This window comes from Taudactylus pleione, unplaced genomic scaffold (genome assembly GCF_031769625.1).
Source record: "Taudactylus pleione unplaced genomic scaffold, aTauple2 ptg001020l, whole genome shotgun sequence".
Classification (NCBI taxonomy): domain Eukaryota; kingdom Metazoa; phylum Chordata; class Amphibia; order Anura; family Myobatrachidae; genus Taudactylus; species Taudactylus pleione.
Genome location: NW_028285421.1, coordinates 1,648,935 through 1,671,931, shown reverse-complemented (window position 1 = coordinate 1,671,931; position 22,997 = coordinate 1,648,935). Strand labels below are relative to the sequence as shown.

At 43.1% G+C, this 22,997-nt stretch overlaps 1 protein-coding gene across 2 annotated transcripts; it reads left to right on the top strand.

The window, feature by feature from the left end:
* Positions 1-4,962: 4,962 nt before the first annotated feature.
* On the top strand, positions 4,963-18,923 carry LOC148454265 (uncharacterized). Of its 2 annotated transcripts, none has more exons than XM_088461137.1 (5): positions 4,963-5,045; positions 12,440-12,518; positions 12,644-12,741; positions 12,885-13,377; positions 16,175-18,923. In XM_088461137.1, exons 2-5 carry the CDS (start codon positions 12,485-12,487, stop codon positions 18,016-18,018), a joined length of 2,469 nt encoding a protein of 822 aa, XP_088317263.1. In that variant the 5' UTR covers positions 4,963-5,045; positions 12,440-12,484; the 3' UTR covers positions 18,019-18,923. The 2 variants fall into 2 exon arrangements, with proteins under 2 accessions (XP_088317263.1, XP_088317264.1); XM_088461138.1 differs by lacking the exon at positions 4,963-5,045 and adding an exon at positions 5,137-5,193.
* Positions 18,924-22,997: the final 4,074 nt, after the last annotated feature.

The following is a 22,997-nucleotide window of genomic DNA, read 5'->3' as shown; positions in this document are numbered from 1 at the left end:
TGAAAATAATTGAATGCAGCTAGATTGCATTTTTTCCATTTATAATAAATGCACTGAGTTTTTTTGCTACATGGCCGGTGAGCTGGTCTTCTAATATTGGGCCTGATTCAGACCCACTCGCGAGCGGCTGTCCGCTCGCAAGTGGGTCGATGTTATGCACTGAGCATGCGCACGACGGAGGGAGCTCCGTCGTGCGCATGCGCCAGACGCGACGAGCGAAGGAAAGTCCTTCGCTCGTTGTGTCTGATCAAAGGGGGCGTGCTGTCAATGTTGATTGACAGCACGCCCCCTTTGGTGGGCGTGCCGGGGGCGTGCCTCCCTGACGGGGGCGTTCCCACGGGAACGCCTCCCGTCAGAAGCCGGCCCACTGACATCACTAGTGATGTCAGTGGGAGTGATTTTGGCTCTGATAGAGCCAAAATCACTCCGGAGCTTGCGGTTGAAAACCTCAACCGCAGGCTCCGGCTCGCAATTTCGATGGTCGCGATGGTCTCGACCATCGCGGCCATCAAAAAGCACGCTCGTATAGCCTGTGGGTGGTGACCCACAGCTATACGAGCGTCCAGGAGGACGCTCCATGAAAATGGAGCCCGGCCCTCATTCAGAGCGTGCGCTCTGCTCAGAGCGTACGGCTCTGAATGAGGGCCATTGTTTCTAATGAGACAGTGAAGGAGTTTTTTCAATGAGATTCTGTGACCTTGCCCCCAAGTATATGCAATAACGTGTGCGATTTTGTATGGATTGTTTTTATATATATATATATATATATATATATATATATATATATACACTGTATATAAATATATATACACATACTGTATATATATATATATATATATATATAAATGCACAGATTGAAGTGCCAAAAGTCATGGAATAGATGCCTAGTCACCGTTAGGACTCACTCTAGCCCACCAAAGTGCAGCAACTCGATGTGGCATCAATTCCACAAGTGGACAAAAGACCTCTGGAGAGGTGATGACCCATGCCATCTGGTTAGCTTCCCACAGCTCCCTGACATTTGTAGGTGCAGAATCTTGGGTGCAAATGGACCTCTCCACCACATCCTATAAATGCAGGCAAACGTGGTTTCCACACCAATGGTGGAAGCTCTTTGGAATAGTTTTTGAACCAATTCTTTACAACTTTGGATCAATGACACGGTGCATTATTCTGCTGGAAACTTCCATCTTTGCGGGGGTACAAGAAGTCCATGAATGGCTGTAACTGGTCATCAAGCAATGCAACAGAGCAGTTACCGATCAACGTCATGTTCAAGCAGATCAGCGGACCCGACCCATGCCACATGAACACACCCACACGATTATAGAACCACCACCAGCCTGCTCAATACTTTGTTGAGAACTAGGATCTAGGGATGGCCATCAATATTTTCAAAACATTGATGGTTGCTGGCCAATGTTAACTAGTTTTGCCATTGATGGCAGATGATCAGTGGTTCTCCGCAATCCATGGATAAGTGGAAACCAATGTCTTTTTTTTGTGGTAGGATGAAGCTTAGAACAAGCTCCTAAGTGAAACGAGCGTCATCAGAAAGGGCCGGTCTCCCAGGTCTCTGAATGGCGCCCATATTACCCAGCATTCGACGGCACCAGAAGGCTGCAAATTGGGACAACGCTCCCGCATATCTTTCCTGCGCTGTTGTGGTCTCCTTAGACCTACAGGTACTTCCACCGGCTCTCTCATCCAGCGATCTCCGGCATATCCACCCTGCAATGTGCTTTCACAACATGGGGTAACTGTAACATGCAGGGACAGTAGAAGCCGTTTCTCGTATCCTTCTACTCTGTACTCAGGGGGTCTCACTCTCCCTCTGCTCTGTCCAATACCAAGTGATAAACAGAGACAGAGGTGAGTGGGTCTTCCTCCAATAGGTCAGAATACTTCACTGATATTTTTTCTCTATACTCTCCCTGTCCAATGCACATGATATCAATGACTATGTATCAACTGCACACTGTGCCCTATATTATATGGTGATTGTGATATATTTATGCAATTAAGTGAAGTAATAGTGATTACATAGATATGAGGTAGGGGTCTGTCACATATATGCCACATGATTGGGGACAGCAACTAAATATATCAATGTATGTACTTATGTCAATATGAGATTGAGCACTAAGACAGGAATATAGTGTATAACATAATCTTTCCTTATAGGAGTATTATAGCAAAGGATTAACAAACTCTGATATCGTATAATTAAATGAGCATATTCGTACGTCCTAATATTGATCAGGGAACCACCAATAAAGGTGCATGGGTAAATTATTGAGATGCGATGTTTGCAACAAATAACCTACCCTACTAACGTATTGATATAAAAAAACATATGGTTTGAATGATAGAAAATACAATTGTTTGATGCAATCTGTATTTAGAAATATTGGTTAATAACAGTTATTACACTTATTGTTCTATAATGTCCTGTTATTGTGAAAAATGCAACAAATAGTTAATATTATAAGTAGTAAGGCTTTCTTTTCGAGATATGTGTTTCTATATCAACAGGACTTCTATATTTTTTGTTTGAGCCAATAGGACTATACTAATAGAATTTATATGCTAAGCATTCACTGGGATATATTCTCCTTAAAAGGAGACTATTGCAGTGATACATCGGTTTAAATCGTCTGCATGAACGTCCTATTTTTTCACTGTTGAATTTTTTTTACATTAATTTAATTAAAAGCTAAATTTTAGACAATATTGTCTTACATAAGAGTGCACCACAAAGGAAATTCTTTGCTTTTGCTGAACCATTTTTCTGATGATTCAACACCAACTGTCGAAGCTTAGACCCGCCTTAGGTGGCCGCTACCCCCATCCCTACTTTTAATTGGCCCGCGACCCACTGTGACCACAGCAGAGGTGACCAGCACAGTGGTGCAAACCATGGATGGTTCGCCATAGATGGTGTTTGTGTCAGCAATAATCCCTGATTGGCCCAACGGTGGTAACCATCAATGGACATCCCGCCGATGAGCATACCTACTGGGATCCATGGCCTCATGGGGTCTGCACCATACCCTAACCCTACTATCAGCCCGATACAACTGGAACCATGACTCATCAGACCATGCCACATATTGATCATCCTCTAGGGTCCAATTAGCAACATCAAAAGCCCTGGTGAGACGCTGTGTCCAGTGTCGTAGTGTTTCCTGGGGAACTCTGGTGGGTCTTCTGCTCCCATATCCCATGGAAGCTCTGAAATACTGGATAGGCGCCTGGTACCTTCTGCATTGAATGTGATTTTAGCCAGTGTCGCCTGTCTGTTACTTCGGACAATTCTGGCCAGATGCTGATGGTCATGATCATTAAGCACCTGTGGTCGGACACTGCGCTGTGCACGGTGTGTGGTAATACCTTCCATGATATATTCCTGGTACACATGTGACATCGTAGATCGAGGAATGTTGACCGTCTGCACAACTTCGGAAATGGAATGTCCCATTTGCTAAGCAACCACTATCATGCCCCGATCGAACTCTGATATTTCACGTCGCCTTGCCATAAGCAGCCTATATGGTGTTCAATCTGACTCATGACATGTCAGACTAAAACTGATGCAGGTCTGGGCATTTCCAAGACGTCACAGTACAGTGATGCAACCTATCATTACATACTGCTATTCCATGACTTTTGGCACTACAGTGTATACATATGTATCCTGGGTCAGATACAGGTTAGTCAGTGATATATACACACACAGTGGCATGAAAGTTTTTGCCCCCTCCTGGCTTCTTCTATTTTTGCATATTTGTATCATATCTTCAAACACAACTAAATATAAGCCATGCAGCAGGCATTTTGCGAGGCACGGTGCAGGTGGGTCACCAATATCAGACAGGAAATGGATAAAAGGCCAATGTCTAAGTCTCTGTGACTTCAGTGATAGCAATTATCTCCAAATGTACCCATCATCCAGACTCATCCAGGAAGTCACAACAGGACCCAGGGGACGACAGGAGCCAGGGGACGACAGGACCCAGGGGACGACAGGACCCAGGGGACGACAGGAGCCAGAGGACGACAGGTGCCAGAGGACGACAGGCGCCAGAGGACGACAGGCGCCAGAGGACGACAGGCCCCAGAGGACAACAGGCGCCAGAGGATACCTAAGGAGCCAGAGGACAACAGGCGCCAGAGGACGACAGGCGCCAGAGGACGACAGGCCCCAGAGGACGACAGGCCCCAGAGGACAACAGGCGCCAGAGGATACCTAAGGAGCCAGAGGACAACAGGCGCCAGAGGACGACAGGCGCCAGAGGACGACAGGCCCCAGAGGACGACAGGACCCAGAGGACGACAGGAGCCAGAGGACGACAGGCGCCAGAGGACAACAGGCGCAGAGGACACCTAAGGAGCCGCAGGTATCAGTCGCCTCAGTTACAGTCAGCAATTAGGGCAAACGTAGCACCAACAACTCCCCTTCTCCTAGTAATGGGCACACACTCCCTATATGATCACACCCAGCATCTGATAACACCACCCTATTACTGTACATAAATAGTGTCCCCCTATCCTTACCGGGCACACTTAGCACCCCCCTCCTCCCTTATTAGGCACACCTTTCACCCCCACACCGGGCACACCTATCACCCCCCCCTATACCGGGCACACCTATCCCCCCCCCATACCGGGCACACCTATCCCCCCCCCATACCGGGCACACCTATCAGTGACAATGGAGCTGCTCCTCTGGGCACAGTGGGGTCACCAGCTGCCGCCGCATCTCTCCTGGGGGCCCCGGAGCCCCTCCCACCCTGACACTGCCTGTAACCCCGCCCCCGGCTCCGCCCAGCGCCTGACGTCAGGATAGTTATTCCGGAGATGAAGATCTATCTGTGCGTTCCACCTTACTTTAGGCCTGTGCGGTCCACCTGACTTCCGGTTAATGCGTTCCACCTTTCTTTCTGCCTATGCGGTCCACAGGCAGGAAGTAGTACAATAATTTCCGGTTATTTGTTTTTCGGGACAACGCAGAGAGAGGACATTACTGTGTCCGGTATCCGCAGGTAATGTGCTTACTATACAGGGGGAGCAGCCTGTGGTGTCCTTCTATACAGAGGGAGCCGCCTGTGGTGTACTACTATACATGGGAAGCGGCTGTGGTTTCCTACTATACAGGAGGAGCAGCCTGTGGTGTCCTGTTATTATTGTTATGTAGGGGGAGCAGCATGTGGTATTTTATATTTATTATTATACATGAGTAGCAGCCTTTTGTGTACTGTTATTAGTTTTATACAGGAGCAGCAGCCTGTGGTGTCCTGATATAGTTATTATACAGAGGGAGCAGCATATGGTGTCCTGTTATTATTATACAGGGGTAGCAGCATGTGGTGTCATTTTATTATTGTTATACATGAGGAGCGGCCTATTGTGTTCTGTTATTATTATTATTATTATTTTAATATTATAATACAGAGGGAACAGCCTGTTTTGTGTTGTTTTAATTATTATTTTTATACAGGGGGAGCAGCATGTGGTTTCCAAATTTTTTTATAGAGAGGGAGCAGCCTGTGGTGTCCTTTTATTACTATAATTATTATTATACAGAGGGAGTAGCCTGTGGTGTCCTGTTATTATCATACAGATGGAGCAGCCTGTGGTGTGCCGGCCTCTGAGGAGCCTTATGGGGCTGGGTCACAGGAACGTCTGACACTGACCAGGGCTCTATGGTTGGGGGGAAAGGGGAGACATACTGGTCACTCAGTGTTACATGTCTGACTGTGGTTATACAGATAACGGAGACTCTGATTGGGGGCCTCCTATAAGTGGAGACCACTCAGACGTTACAGTATATAGAAGTATATTTAGTATATGTCAGACTTAAAACAACCTTTATTGTGTATAATATTAAAATGAGCCAAAGATTGAGGCCTGTGTGTAATGGGATGTATCACCTGCTGAGGTTAATTATTCTATAACAATTAAAAAAATAAATTTCATGATGAGAAAAGACAAAAATAATATAAACTATATATATGTAGAAATGTATAATCCATAGATTTTAGCCAATCAGCCGGATTCGGTGTCAGTAGATAATGCCGCCGTGTTCTTAGGATTCTGTATGTAATATATACAGCTCTGTAATGTATAGGTTACTGTGCAAGTGTTATTCAGCTCCACCGTGAGGCGTTTCCTATTCACACGTCAAACCATGATCAGCTCTGCAATGAGCAACAGTCCTCATATACTACTTAGCTCAGCCGGGAGCGGTTCCTATACAGGCATCAGATGTAGCCAGGTACTATACAGGCATCAGATTTAGGTAAGCTGTCCAGCGAGCCGGTTACTATACAGGCATCAGATTTAGGTAAGCTGTCCAGCGAGCCGGTTACTATACAGGCATCAGATGTAGGTAAGCTGTCCAGCGAGCCGGTTACTATACAGGCATCAGATGTAGGTAAGCTGTCCAGCGAGCCGGTTACTATACAGGCATCAGATGTAGGTAAGCTGTCCAGCGAGCCGGTTACTATACAGGCATCAGATTTAGGTAAGCTGTCCAGCAAGCCGGTTATGATACAGGCATCAGATTTAGGTAAGCTGTCCAGCGAGCCGGTTACTATACAGGCATCAGATGTAGGTAAGCTGTCCAGCGAGCCGGTTACTATACAGGCATCAGATTTAGGTAAGCTGTCCAGCAAGCCGGTTATGATACAGGCATCAGATTTAGGTAAGCTGTCCAGCGAGCCGGTTACTATACAGGCATCAGATGTAGGTAAGATGTCCAGCAAGCCGGTTATGATACAGGCATCAGATTTAGGTAAGCTGTCCAGCGAGCGGGTTATTATACAGGTATCAGATTTAGGTAAGCTGTCCAGCGAGCCGGTTACTATACAGGCATCAGATTTAGGTAAGCTGTCCAGCGAGCCGGTTACTATATAGGCATCAGATTTAGGTAAGCTGTCCTGTGAGCTGGTTACTATACAGGCATCAGATTTAGGTAAGCTGTCCAGCGAGCCGGTTACTATACAGGCATCAGATTTAGGTAAGCTGTCCAGAGAACCGGTTACTATACAGGCATCAGATTTAGGTAAGCTGTCCAGCAAGCCGGTTACTATATAGGCATCAGATTTAGGTAAGCTGTCCTGTGAGCTGGTTACTATACAGGCATCAGATTTAGGTAAGCTGTCCAGCGAGCCGGTTACTATACAGGCATCAGATTTAGGTAAGCTGTCCAGCGAGCCGGTTACTATACAGGCATCAGATGTAGGTAAGCTGTCCAGCGAGCCGGTTACTATACAGGCATCAGATGTAGGTAAGCTGTCCAGCGAGCCGGTTACTATACAGGCATCAGATTTAGGTAAGCTGTCCAGCAAGCCGGTTATGATACAGGCATCAGATTTAGGTAAGCTGTCCAGCGAGCCGGTTACTATACAGGCATCAGATGTAGGTAAGATGTCCAGCAAGCCGGTTATGATACAGGCATCAGATTTAGGTAAGCTGTCCAGCGAGCGGGTTATTATACAGGTATCAGATTTAGGTAAGCTGTCCAGCGAGCCGGTTACTATACAGGCATCAGATTTAGGTAAGCTGTCCAGCGAGCCGGTTACTATATAGGCATCAGATTTAGGTAAGCTGTCCTGTGAGCTGGTTACTATACAGGCATCAGATTTAGGTAAGCTGTCCAGCGAGCCGGTTACTATACAGGCATCAGATTTAGGTAAGCTGTCCAGAGAACCGGTTACTATACAGGCATCAGATTTAGGTAAGCTGTCCAGCGAGCCGGTTACTATATAGGCATCAGATTTAGGTAAGCTGTCCTGTGAGCTGGTTACTATACAGGCATCAGATTTAGGTAAGCTGTCCAGCGAGCCGGTTACTATACAGGCATCAGATTTAGGTAAGCTGTCCAGCGAGCCGGTTACTATACATGCATCAGATTTAGGTAAGCTGTCCAGCGAGCCGGTTACTATACATGCATCAGATTTAGGTAAGCTGTCCAGCGAGCCAGTTACTATACATGCATCAGATTTAGGTAAGCTGTCCAGCGAGCCAGTTACTATACATGCATCAGATTTAGGTAAGCTGTCCAGCGAGCCGGTTACTATACAGGCATCAGATTTAGGTAAGATGTCCAGCGAGCCGGTTACTATACAGGCATCAGATTTAGGTAAGCTGTTCAGCCAGCCGGTTACTATACAGGCATCAGATTTAGGTAAGCTGTTCAGCCAGCCGGTTACTATACAGGCATCAGATTTAGGTAAGCTGTTCAGCCAGCCGGTTACTATACAGGCATCAGATTTAGGTAAGCCGTCTAGCGAGCCGGTTACTATACAGGCATCAGATTTAGGTAAGCTGTCCAGCGAGCGGGTTATTATACAGGCATCAGATTTAGGTAAGCTGTCCAGCGAGCGGGTTATTATACAGGCATCAGATTTAGGTAAGCTGTCCAGCGAGCCGGTTACTATACAGGCATCAGATTTAGGTAAGCTGTTCAGCCAGCCGGTTACTATACAGGCATCAGATTTAGGTAAGCTGTCCAGCGAGCCGGTAACTATACAGGTATCAGATTTAGGTAAGCTGTCCAGCGAGCCGGTTACTATACAGGCATCAGATTTAGGTAAGATGTCCAGTGAGCCGGTTACTATACAGGCATCAGATTTAGGTAAGCTGTTCAGCCAGCCGGTTACTATACAGGCATCAGATTTAGGTAAGCTGTCCAGCGAGCGGGTTATTATACAGGCATCAGATTTAGGTAAGCTGTCCAGCGGAGCGGGTTATTATACAGGCATCAGATTTAGGTAAGCTGTCCAGCGAGCCGGTTACTATACAGGCATCAGATTTAGGTAAGCTGTTCAGCCAGCCGGTTACTATACAGGCATCAGATTTAGGTAAGCTGTCCAGCGAGCCGGTAACTATACAGGTATCAGATTTAGGTAAGCTGTCCAGCGAGCCGGTTACTATACAGGCATCAGATTTAGGTAAGCTGTTCAGCCAGCCGGTTACTATACAGGCATCAGATTTGGGTAAGCTGTTCAGCCAGCCGGTTACTATACAGGCATCAGATTTGGGTAAGCCGTCTAGCGAGCCAGTTATTATACAGGCATCAGATTTAGGTAAGCTGTCCAGCGAGCGGGTTATTATACAGGCATCAGATTTGGGTAAGCTGTTCAGCCAGCCGGTTACTATACAGGCATCAGATTTGGGTAAGCCGTCTAGCGAGCCAGTTACTATACAGGCATCAGATTTAGGTAAGCTGTCCAGCGAGCCGGTTACTATACAGGCATCAGATTTAGGTAAGATGTCCAGTGAGCCGGTTATTATACAGGCATCAGATTTAGGTAAGATGTCCAGTGAGCCGGTTACTATACAGGCATCAGATGTAGGTAAGCTGTTCAGCCAGCCGGTTACTATACAGGCATCAGATTTAGGTAAGCTGTCCAGCGAGCGGGTTATTATACAGGCATCAGATTTAGGTAAGCTGTTCAGTCAGCCGGTTACTATACAGGCATCAGATGTAGGTAAGCTGTCCAGTGAGCCGGTTACTATACAGGCATCAGATTTGGGTAAGCCGTCTAGCGAGCCAGTTACTATACAGGCATCAGATTTAGGTAAGCTGTCCAGCGAGCCGGCTATTATACAGGCATTAATCATTATTCAGCTCTGCAGTGAGCAAATTGCTAGTCAGACATGATAGAGGCATCTAATATACATCTGAGCTTGTTACACTCTGCAGGGAGCAGGTTGTTGTACAGTTTAAAAAATATCATACCAGTAAATCGGGCCCTGAGTTCAAAAATTGCTCCTAGACAGCTTTGTAATGTGTCCTTAATATATGCATAGATCACTATTATATAGCTGTCTTTAACAATTACACTTGGTCCAGTTACTGTAATAGTATAATAACTTTCAGCTTAATGATGTACCCCCGATGCAACTCCGTTGTTGAGAAGCAATAGTGGAGATGTGTCCAGGAGGGGACAGGTTATTCCTCTGGTATGAATTGGGCACAGGTGACATGATCGCTTCCAATGGACCCGGAAGTGGGATTACTGTTGACGTGCATTTTACCTCTATCTCTATCTCATTCACAAGATACAGCCTGATGTACACAGACTGTGTCTTTATATTGGTGGAGCCAATCCGTTAACTACTATATTGTCTAACATTCATATGGTACAATGACATTGTCATGGTCGGTGTTATACATTGATCTCACTGGACCAAATTAATCTCTGTCAGTATAGTACTAAACCTTAAAGATTATCTATCTGCTGACTGGGGAGGTGAGATGATCTGGGAGTGTCACAGTGACATCACTTATATATATAGTAATAATACAGGGACATGACTGGGGAGGTGAGGGGTTCTGGGGGTGTCACAGTGATGTCACTTATGTCTATAGTAATAATACAGGGACATGACTGGGGAGGTGAGAGGATCTGGGGGTGTCACAGTGACATCATTTATATCTATAGTAATAATACAGGAACATGACTGGGGAGGTGAGAGGGTCTGGGGGTGTCACAATGACATCACTTATATCTATAGTAATAATAAGGGACATGACTGGGGAGGTGAGGGGATCTGGGAGTGTCACAGTGACATCACTTATATCTATAGTAATAATACAGGGACATGACTGGGGAGGTGAGAGGGTCTGGGGGTGTCACAATGACATCACTTATATCTATAGTAATAATACAGGAACATGACTGGGGAGGTGAGAGGGTCTGGGGGTGTCACAATGACATCACTTATATCTATAGTAATAATAAGGGACATGACTGGGGAGGTGAGGGGATCTGGGAGTGTCACAGTGACATCACTTATATCTATAGTAATAATACAGGGACATGACTGGGGAGGTGAGAGGGTCTGGGGGTGTCACAATGACATCACTTATATCTATAGTAATAATACAGGGACATGACTGGGATAGTGAGGGGATCTGGGAGTGTCACAGTGACATCACATATATCTATAGTAATAATACAGGGACATGACTAGGGAGGTGAGAGGGTCTGGGGGTGTCACAGTGACATCACTTATATCTATAGTAATAATACAGGGACATGACTGGGGAGGTGAGGGGATCTGGGAGTGTCACAGTGACATCACTTATATACAGTCAGGTCCATAAATATTGGGACATTGACAGAATTTTCAGATTTTGGCCTCTATTCACCACCACAATGGTTTTGAAATGAAACAAACAAGATGTGCTTTAACTGCAGACTTTCAGATTTAATTTGAGGGTAATTACATCCAAATCGGGTGAACGGTGTAGGAATTACAACAGTTTCAATATGTGCCTCCCACTTTTTAAAGGGCCAAAAGTAATAGGACTATCAACTCAAAAGCTATTTCATGGACAGGTGTGGGCTATTCCCTCATTATTTCATTATCAATTAAGCAGGTAAAAGGTCTGGAGTTGATTCTAGGTGTGACATTTGCATTTGGAATCAGTTGCTGTCAACTCTCAATATGAGATCCAAAGAGTTGTCACTATCAGTGAAGCAAGCTATCATTAGGCTGAAAAATCAAAACAAACCCATCAGAGAGATATCAAAAACATTAGGTGTGGCCAAATCAACTGTTTGGAACATTCTTAAAAAGAAAGAACGCATCGGAGAGCTCAGCAACACCAAAAGACCCGGAAGACCACGGAAAACAACTGTGGTGGATGACAGAAGAATTATTTCCCTGGTGAAGAAAAACCCCTTCACAACAGTTGGCCACATCAAGAACACTCTCCAGGGAGTGTCACAGTGACATCACTTATATATATAGTAATAATACAGGCACATGACTGGGGAGGTGAGGGGATCTAGGATTGTCACAGAGACATAATTTATATCTATAGTAATAAAGGGACATGACTGGGGAGGTGAGGGGATCTGGGAGTGTCACAGTGACATCACTTATATCTATAGTAATAATACAGGGACATGACTGGGAGGTGATGGGATCTGGGAGTGTCACAGTGACATCACTTATATCTATAGTAATAATACAGGGACATGACTGGGGAGGTGAGGGGATCTGGGAGTGTCACAGTGACATCACTTATATCTATAGTAATAATACAGGGACATGACTGGGGAGGTGAGGGGATCTGGGAGTGTCACAGTGACATCACATATCTATAGTAATAATACAGGGACATGGAGTAGATGAGGGATCTGGGAGTGTATCTAGTGATATTTAGTGTCTCCCCCAATACATAGTATTATACAGTAGTGAAGAAGGCACCCAGTAAGTGTGAGACCCCCAGCAGCCCTTCCCGTGTGTCAGGACCCAGATTTCCATCACTGCCTCCACCTCACTCACTGATGTATAAGAGAGACAATAAGTAGAATATCTACAGTAACACCAGAGAGTATGTCTGGGTGATGACTGTATCATTGTGTGTCAGGTTCCTATAAGGTGTCAGGATGTCACTGTCTATGTCTCCATGCAGGAGGTGGAGTATATAGAGGAACACTAGGGCCTGTACAAGGACGTGATGATGGAGAATCACAGGCCCCTCACATCACTGGGTAAGAGGAGACTGTCATTTATTGTACAGGGGAGAGCAGGTATGGGGGCCTCCTATATACACACTTCACCTGATAATCATATATATATATATACAATGTACTCAGTCACTGTGTGTCTCCTACAGATGGACCCAGTAACAGAAATACCCCAGAGAGATGTCCCCGTCCTCTTTATTCACATGATTGTACAGAGGAGAATCACAGGATCCCACAGGAGCATCAGGTAGATGGGATTTAGTGTTTCACCAATATAACAAAGTGACTGTCACTATATGATGTATAGAGAAGCTGTGTGTGTCTTATATACTGATATTATAATTTGTTATCTCACTGAAATCAAATGGTATTATTTTGTGGTTTTTTTAGGGTGAAGATCTGTCTGATAATAAGGCAGAAAACAGAGAGAGAGAAGAAGAGACATATGTGACTGATATAAAGGCAGAAAACAGAGAGAGAGAAGAAGAGACATATGTGACTGAAATGAAAGCAGAAGATATAGTGGGAGAAGAAGAGACATATGTGACTAATATAAAAGCAGAAGATATAGTGGGAGAAGAAGAGACATATGTGATTGATATGAAGGCAGGAGATATAGAGGGAGAAGAGACATATGTGACTGATATGAAGCCAGAAGATATAGAGAGAGATAAAGAGATGTATGTGACTGATATAAAGGCAGAAGATATAGAGGGAGAAGAAGAGACTTATGTGATTGATATGAAGGCAGGAGATATAGAGGGAGAAGAAGAGACATATGTGACTGATATAAAGGCAGAAGATATAGATGAAGAAGAAGAGACGTATGTGAGGGGTGATCAGCAGTGTAAGGAGGAGGAAATACCTACAGATATCAGCACAGGTGAGTAATAAACACTTATTACAAAAAAGAGCCACCTATTCTCCTTGCTAAGTTACTACAACAATCTCTTTTCATACACCTTCCTACAGTACAAACTAATGAGTGAAATGTATCTGCCCTGTGGGGGAGTCAGGAGACATCTTAGTCAGACATTGGGTCTGGAGCAATAGCCCCCATTAGTCCCCTGTTTTGTCTCACAGTAATGTTTTTGCAGTACCAGCCAGGAGTTCTTACAAGTTATCTTTTCACCTTCTTATTCAGAAAAATTAATAAAAGGGAAGTCATTAAGGTCCTTTCCTTGGACATAATTCAGTCCCATGTTCGTCTGACACATCGAATGATCTTCCTGGGAATGCTGTTTGACACCTCACTGAACAAAGTCTTTCTGCCTTTGGAAAAGATTGTGATCATCCAGGCCTTGATTGGTTTCGATCCATCTGTGCATGCTTCTGTTGGTATAACTTGTGTCCTCTGAGGGCTGTTCAGTTCTAAAGGTTCCATTCCAGGTACATTGTTACATCTGCTATCCAAGTGGCAGTGATCACACTGAATGAAAAAAAATGTGGGTCCCAGGGACTCTCATGTTAAAAAAATTGGGTTCCTACTACACTGTTTCTGGGCCCCATCACATATTATGGAGGACGAGGGCTGGAAGCAGTTAGGACAGTGCTGGGGGCAGGTAACAGTTGGGGTAGAGGGGATTAAGGGCAAGCAATAGTTGGTGTAGAGCTGTGGGTAAAGGCAGGAAGATATTGGGGTAGAGCTGGGGATAGAGGGGAGTAAGGACAGACAGCATTTGTGACAGTGCTGGGGGGCAAGGAGGGGGCTAGGGGCAGCCAGTGCTGGGGGTAGGGACGGGGTAAAGGTAGGTAGCTTAAAGTAGAAGCTGTTGATCCATCCTCACCTGGCCTCTCACACTGTTTGCCAGATGGTTGTACCCCCTTCTGGTTGGTCACCCACCACTCTTCTCTGTCATTAGCAGCCGCAGCAAGTTACCCACAGCACCAAACAGCCACCTGTTCACACCCAAAATACCAAACCCAGAGCACTTGCAAACGCAGGATTGTCTGGGAAGGGGGAGATTCTATACATTTTATTTTCTTCTAACGCTAATCTTCATCCTAACTCTCCGGTAAATGCCTAACCCTATTAAAAAGAAAAAAAAGTAAATTATTTTTGTGTTGACCTTTTGTCCCTATCGACCTAATGACAGTTTAACATCTGGGGGGCGATTCAAATGTTTGACAGGCGGCTTTTTTTTTTAGGACACCCGATATAGCCATTCAATTGTTGCCCTGTCAGGTCACGATAGCCGCCGGTGCCGGCATTTCTGCATGCACTCAGGAGGGCGCGAGCAGAAATGTGTGTGAGACACCCTGGTTAGGGCGCGCTAACCGCAGATAGCGCACCCTAACCAAAAATTAAGCCGGGCAGTGTTCTCCCCAGAAATTTTTCCCAGCCGGGTGGCATCCAAGAGTAGCCGGGTGGGGGCCTTCGCAATTATGCGTGCGCCAGGAAAAGGTATCTCCCTTACCAATCCAGCCCGACAGGTCTCAGGCTGCTCCCCCAATGGCTCTCAGTCAAAAGTACCCATTATGCAGTGCCCCCTGTAGTTTCCACTTGATGCATTGCCCCCTGTAGTTTAGCTTTGCCCTCATGCAGTGCCCCCTGGCTGTAGTGCCCCTATGTAGTTCCCCCAGACTGGTCCCTTATGCAGTGCCGCCAGGCTTAAATAGTATCTCTTATGCAGTGCCCCCAGGCTGGCCCCTTATGTTGTGCCCCAAGTTTAATTAGTGTCCCTTAGGCATTGCCCCCAGACTGGTTCTGGCCCCAGCCCAGCACTTACCTTTACTTGCTGGCCGCTCGCGCTCCCACTCCCATTTCCTCGTGCTCACTGGATCTAACTAGATCCAGCAGCTGCGCGTGGCAGGCTCCTCACGTTGCGGGTGATGTCATGACCTCACCCGCACAGTGCATCACTGGGAACACTTGCCTCTGAAGCGATCGGAGGCTTCTTTAGTCTCCGGTCACTACAGAGGCCAGCGTTCCACAGCGGGGGACGGCGTGGGAAAGTGCGGGCGGTAGGCTCTTTCTGCCAGGCAATGCGTCAGCAGAAAACAGCCTGGGGAGAACACTGATGGGTTTAGCCGTTTTACACGGCTGAACCTCGTCTTATAGGCGGCAAAGAAGGCGATAATTAATAAGCGCCAAGAACAATTGAATCGCAATCTGGGCGCTCATTCATTATCACGACCAAAAATACATTTGAATTTCCCCCTGGTGTCTGTCCAGCCTTTTTCTTCCTTTTTACTGTCTGTCTATAGTCTGGAATCAACTCATAGGAAAGCTCCTCCGGCCATAATCTGCTGGCTGTGGACCTGTGTGGTGGTGCATTGTCCTGCTGAAAGAACCTCTCCTGTCTGAGTGACTGCATGAATACACCTACTATCAATGCTTGTTTAATGTCACTTATATAGTAATATGCTGCCATCTTCACTGCAAGTTATATGATAAGAGATTACACAGATATCTGCCTATATATAGTAAATCAAGAAAGATACAATTTAATGTGGGGATGGTGTCATGTACTGGGAATGGAAGCGGCTGTCTAAGTTTTCTGGCACATGTGTATATTTATATCTATCAATATAAGTGTATTTTGGTTTGTTAATGATTTATATATTATCCCAACATCTGCCCATTTCATGGCAATTTGGGGACATTCACCACAGTCTGTATTGTAAAATGAATCTTGTGGACAAACATTTATATTTCCATATATGTAATTTATTTCCAGCAGAAGGATATAGCGGCCAGAATGTCTCAAAGGATCATCTCGTTATAACTCAGAATTGTGAAATAGATGATGATGACGTCACCCGAGATTCTCCAGGAGAAAACCCAGTTGCCCCAGTTATAGCCCCAGTACCTCACAGTGCAGATATATCACCTGATCCCTCTGATCACAGGGACTGTTCTTCTGGTAACTCAGATATTGGTTCATCTGTTACATCTCATACAGTGGATAAAATATTTCCTTCTTCTGTAGATGCCAAACGTTTTACACAGAACTCAAAGCTTATTACCCATCAGCCAGCTAAGGCAGGTGAGAGGCCATTTCCATGTTCTGAGTGTAGGAAATGTTTTAAACGGAAATCAGCTCTTATAATGCATCAGAGATGTCACACAGGTGAGAAACCATTTCCATGCCCTGAGTGTGTGAGAGGTTTTAGATTTAAATCACATCTTGTTAGACATGAGAGAAGTCACACAGGTGAGAAACCATTTCAATGTTCAGAGTGTGGGAACCGTTTTACACAGAAATCATATTTTGTTACACATCAGAAAAGTCACACAAGTGAGAAACCATTTCCATGCTCTGAGTGTGGGAAATGTTTTACACAGAAAACAGATCTTGTTATACATCAGAGAATTCACACAGGTGAGAAACCATTTCCATGCTCTGAGTGTGAAAAATGTTTTACACAGAAATCAAAGCTGGTTGCACATCAGAGATTTCACACAGGTAAGAATCTTTTAACATGTTCTGAGTGTGGAAAATGTTTTACACAGAAATCAGCTCTTGTTACACATCAGAGAAGTCACACAGGTGAGAAACTATTTCCATGTTCTGAGTGTGGGAAATGTTTTACACGGAAATCACATCTTGTTAGACATCAGAGAAGTCACACAGGTGAGAAACCATTTCCATGTTCTGAGTGTGGGAAATGTTTTATACAGAAATCAGCTCTTGTTACACATCAGAGAAGTCACACAGGTGAGAAGCCATTTCCATGTTCTGAGTGTGGGAAATGTTTTACAGAGAATTCAGCTCTTGTTACACATCAGAGAAGTCACACAGGTGAGAAGCCATTTCCATGTTCTGAGTGTGGGAAACGGTTTACACAGAAATCAAATCTTGTTACACATCAGAGAAATCACACAGGTGAGAAACCGTTTCGATGTTCTGAGTGTGGGAAATGTTTTACACAGAAAACAGATCTTGTTACACATCAGAGAATTCACACAGGTGAGAAACCATTTCCATGTTCTGAGTGTGGGAAATGTTTTACAGAGATATCAACTCTTGTTAGACATCAGAGAAGTCACACAGATGAGAAACCATTTCCATGTTCTGAGTGTGGGATATTTTTTATAACTATAAACGGTCTTGTTAGACATAAGAGAAGTCACACAGGTGAGAAGCCTTTTCCGTGTTCTGAGTGTGGGAAATGTTTTACACAGAAATCACATCTTGTTACACATCAGAGAAGTCACACAGGTGAGAAGCCTTTTCCATGTTCTGAGTGTGGGAAATGTTTTGCACAGAAATCAAATCTTGTTACACATCAGAGAAGTCACACAGTTGAGAAACCGTTTCGATGTTCTGAGTGTAGGAAATGTTTTAAACATAAGTCAGATCTTGTTCTACATCAGAAAAGTCACACAGGTGAGAAGCCATTTCCATGTTCTGAGTGTGGAAAATGTTTTACACAGAAATCACATCTTGTTACACATCAGAGAAGTCACACAGGTGAGAAACCATTTCCATGTTCTGAGTGTGGGAAATGTTTTACACGGAAATCACATCTTGTAAGACATCAGAGAGGTCACACAGGAGAGAAACATGAGATATATTGAGACTGTGCAAAGTGAGGGACAGGGAGGAGTTAAAGATTACATCCAGGCAGCAGTCTTAGGAATGGCCAGGAAAGAGAAGTGGAGGACTTTGTAAAAAGAAAGATGATACATTTTGTTTTGGACATGTTTGAGAAAACCATACTTTTGTTAGACAGCCTCCATTTTACCCATCTAGATGCAGGCATAACTGGCAGTACCAACTAACTCTGCATGGGCAAATTATGAGTCCGTAGGAGGGGCATTCCAGGGCGGGGAAATTGGCGAGGCATGGTGGTTGGCATCAGTTGGGAGGAAGCAAGGTGGCTTGTGCCTCTGTGGCAGGATAGGGATCATTGTGAAAAAACTGCTGAATTTGTAATTCCCCCATGTCCCCTAGAGCACCTGCCCTTCCACACCTTATAGCTATCCATGTTCAGTATGTGTTATATCATTCCCCATAGTGTGTCTCTGCTCACCCCCATATTGTGTGTTATATTATTCCCCATAGCATGTCTCTGCTCACCCCCATATTGTGTGTTATATCATTCCCCATAGCATGTCGCTGCTCACCCCCATACTGTTATATCATTCCCCATAGCATGTCTCTGCTCACCCCCATACGGTTATATCATTCCCCATAGCATGTCTCTGCTCACCCACATGCTGTGTGTAGTCCCTGCATAAAAGAAGAACATCAGGTGGATAAATGATGTTTGCAGATAACTGGTGACAGCAGAAACCTGCAGTGGGTGAATGTGCAGTAACGCGTTTCGTCACGATCCTTGGACTGTTTCAAGCTGGATGCCCATAATGAAATTACCTCCCTTAAATAGTGTACAACATTGTGCATCCAATCAATCCTTAATTGGAATCAGAAAAAGGCAAATTTGTAGATCCTAGTCAGCATAAGATAAAGTGTCCATTGTAATGACCATATTATATATATATATATATATATATATATATATATATATATATATATATACACAGTAGCAGTCAAAAGTTTGGACACACCTTCTCATTCAATGGTTTTGTTTATTTAAATTATTTTCAACATAGATTAATACTGAAAACATCAAAACTATGAAAGAACACATATGGAATTATGTTTTAAACAAAAAAGTGTTAAACAAATCAAAATATGTTTTATATTTTAGATTCCTCAAAGTAGTCCCCTTTTGCTTGGATGACAGTTTTGCACACTCTTGGCATTCTCTCAATCAGCTTCATGAGGTAGTCTCCTGGAATGGTTTTGAATTAAACAGTTTGAATGAGAAGGTGTGTCCAAACTTTTGACTGATACTGTAATATATATATATATATATATATATATATATATATATATATATATATATATTAGGGATGTGCAGGCTCGGATAGGTTCGAGTTTGCACGCTGAGTTCGGATTTTTCCCTCCAAAAAACGGAACTCAGAAAGAGCAAAACGTCATCTTGCATGGACAAACATCATCATTCCTGGACTTTTGTCCAGGAATGATGATGTTTGTCCATGCAAGATGACGTTTTGCCTCTTTCTGAGTTCCGTTTTTTTGGAGGGAAAAATCCGAACTCAGCGTGCAAACTCGAACCTATCCGAGCCTGCACATCCCTAATATATATATATATATATATATATATATATATCACTCTGTACCATGGTAAAAGGAAAAGGGACACATGTATATATAAGTATATATATACAACGCGTATATGTAATTCATGAACAGACAGACATACATATATATATATATATATCAGAAGAACATGAAAAAATAGATACATAGTTACATTTTATGAAAATAAATGTACAACAGTCAGAGAGTATCAAACACCATCTAATCTACTATTGGGTAGTGTTAGTAAACCTAGGGATTAGCCCTATTTGAATAGTGCATGTACATATAAAGAGCTTTAGGGCCAATGATATTCATAATGGATATATAGAGAGCACCTACATATATATATTTAAATTTCTCATTTAGAAATAATTGATAGATGATACAATACTAATAACGAAAAAAACTAAAACTGACTGATTCAAGAAGATAAAAACAAACAGCTCATGAAAAATAATAAATAATATGTGATAATATTTAATAATTAGTAATTGGTTAATATACAGGTCAATTAATTTGGAGGGATTGGCACCTAACACGTGCCCTAGGATAAAAGAATAGTCTCGTATTGATCCATGTCGGTAACACAGAGAGAAGCTGGGTATTTAATGTGTGTGTGCCTAAATAGTGATACCTTCCAATTTATTGACATATTAATAATCCAGGACAGCAATATAAGAGCAGTATAGTTAATGATTGAATATGATAAGAAGTCATAACTATATATATAATGTATGTATAATCATATAGTGATCCAGAGTATAACTGAGACATGAATTAGGGTTCCAAAGCGATGAGGAAGAGAAAGGGGGCCTAGTGTGGAATGAGGAAGAAGAGGGAAGGAGTGATGTAGAGTGCAGATGAGGGTTGAATAGCTAAAGGAGGTGGGTGGTGGATGCCGTGTGCCATCCATTGACCAGACAGTACATATGGATGACAGACGGCGACCACCAGCCATGTCCCAAGGTCAGTCAAAAAATTTAACGGCTTCATTCAGCCCATCTGGGACCAATGTCTGAAGTTTGAATATCCATTCAGATTTGCTTTACAAAGTTTTCCAAAGCGGTCGCCTCCTCTTGAGGTTTGTTTGATGGTTTCTATCACTAGCGGCGAGGTATACTATGTGTCATCAATCCTAGAAGTATATTTGTACGATGTTCTCTGAACCTCTCTTTGAAGGGTCTTGTGGTAATCCAATATATTCTCTCGGACACGTACATATCGGCACATAGATTGTATATTCTGTTTGGCAATTAATAAAATCTTTTATATGTTCTGTTTTATGTATTACTGATGTAATTGTCTTCACTCTATTTTGAATAAAGTCACAAGTTAAACATCTTGGATGGTTGCAGTGATAGCAACCAGGTGGTTTAGTTGAAATCCAGGTTGAGTTGGCATCATGAATTGGTTGTAAAGGTTTCAGCATACTAGGTGCCAAAAGGTTGCCAAGATTGCGATTTGTTTTTAACACAAATTTGGGTAAAGGTTTAATGCATTTAGATAGGACTGGGTCGTTAAGTATAATTTTTATTTATAATTGATCAAATTTGTCTAGATTCATTGTTAAATTGTGAAATGAACAAAAGAAAAGGGTGTGTTTTTGAATTGTCAGATGATATCTCATCATTAGTTCTAATAGTCTGTAAATTCTCATTGTTAGTTAAATTGGGTCTATTTGCATTCCTTCCTCTTTCTATAGCATGCATTTTTGCTTCATTTATAAGGGTTAGAGAATAACCTCTGTGAAGGAAGCTAGTTTCCAATTTTTAACATGGATTTCGAAATCTACTTTCGTACAGTTCCTCATGATCTGACCCATCTGACTTTTAGGTATATTGTTTACCCAAGGACGGTGAAGTCCACTCCTATAGTGCGAGCAACAGTCAACCGTCTAGGTAAACAAAGTGGAATTAATCTTATTCCCCTCAGCTGAGAGAGTGACATCAAGGAATTTTATGGAAGTGTGACTAAAAGTTAAAGTGAAATGAAGATTCATGCTGTTGGTGTTTAAATAATCAGTGAATTTGACAACAGAATCGTGATCCCCATCCCAAATAAAAATCAAATCATCAACGTACCTGCCATAGAAAACCATGTTCACCCCGAATTGCCCATTCCACATGTATTGATCTTCAAATGCGCCCATATATAGGTTCGCAAAACTCGGGGCGAACCTGGTTCCCATGGCAGTACCAAGAACCTGGATAAAATAAATAGAATCAAATGAAATAATTGTGAGTTAATATGAAATGTATTGAATCCAAAAGAAAATTATGTATCTCTGAGACCACAACATCTCATAAGTGTATTTGTTACGACTAAAATGCCTTCCTCATGTGGTATGTTTGTATATAAGGCTAGAACGCCACACCCCGGATGCCAGTGAACACTCTTTAATTTTTCAAGTAGATGTATGGTGTCTAATGTGTGATCTCAGAGAGACAACATAACCCTGAAGAAAGTGATCTACATATAGTGATAAATTAGATGTGAGGGAATTAATTCCAGAAATAATAGGGTGACCAGGAGGTGCAGTGAGGGATTTGTGAATTTTAGGTAAATAGTAAAAGATAGGAGTGACAGGATAATGTGTAATTAAAAAATTCAGTTCCTCTAGTTATCACTCCCTCTGCCAAGATATCAGTAAGAAGCTGATACAATTCCATTTTAAATACATTAGTTGGGTCTTTAGGTAGTATTTTATAATATGTGCAGTCGTGAAGCTGTCTGAATGACTCCTTCATGTAGTCAGATCTGTCTAGGATGACAACCCCACCACCCTTCTCGGTTGGCCTAATAAAGATGGAGTCGTCATCCTGGAGAGACCTCAGAGCTTATCTTTCATCAAATGTGAGATTTTTCCTTCCCAAGTCTAGATGGGGATTTTTATTATATAAAGTTTTAAATTCTTTTAAAGTCTTTTTATAGAACAGCTGAATCATTGGACTTTTTTGATGGAGTGGAAAGAACTGTGATTTATTTTTAAAGGTTCTCTTATTGGGGTTTAAACATTGGATATGGTGATTAATATTAAATAGATCTACTCCTTCAGGCATGGTGGGATCACCACTTTCCTCTTGGAGTGTTTCTAACATAGAGAGACATTCCATGTCATCTATGTCAAGTAAAATGGGATAATTGGATTCCCCAATTCTGGATTGATTCTTGAAAAAAAAGTATCTTTGTCTACAGAGGGAATGTACATAACGATTCAACTCTGAGAATAGATTAAATAAATTGGGATTGGAACTGGGGGCATAATTTAGACCTTTGGACAACAAGGCAATTTCTGAATCTTTAACAGTTTTATTAGATAAATTAAATATACCTTTTGTTTGAGAATCTTTTAGCGGTGTCTTAGCCTTTGCACTTCTTGTTTGTC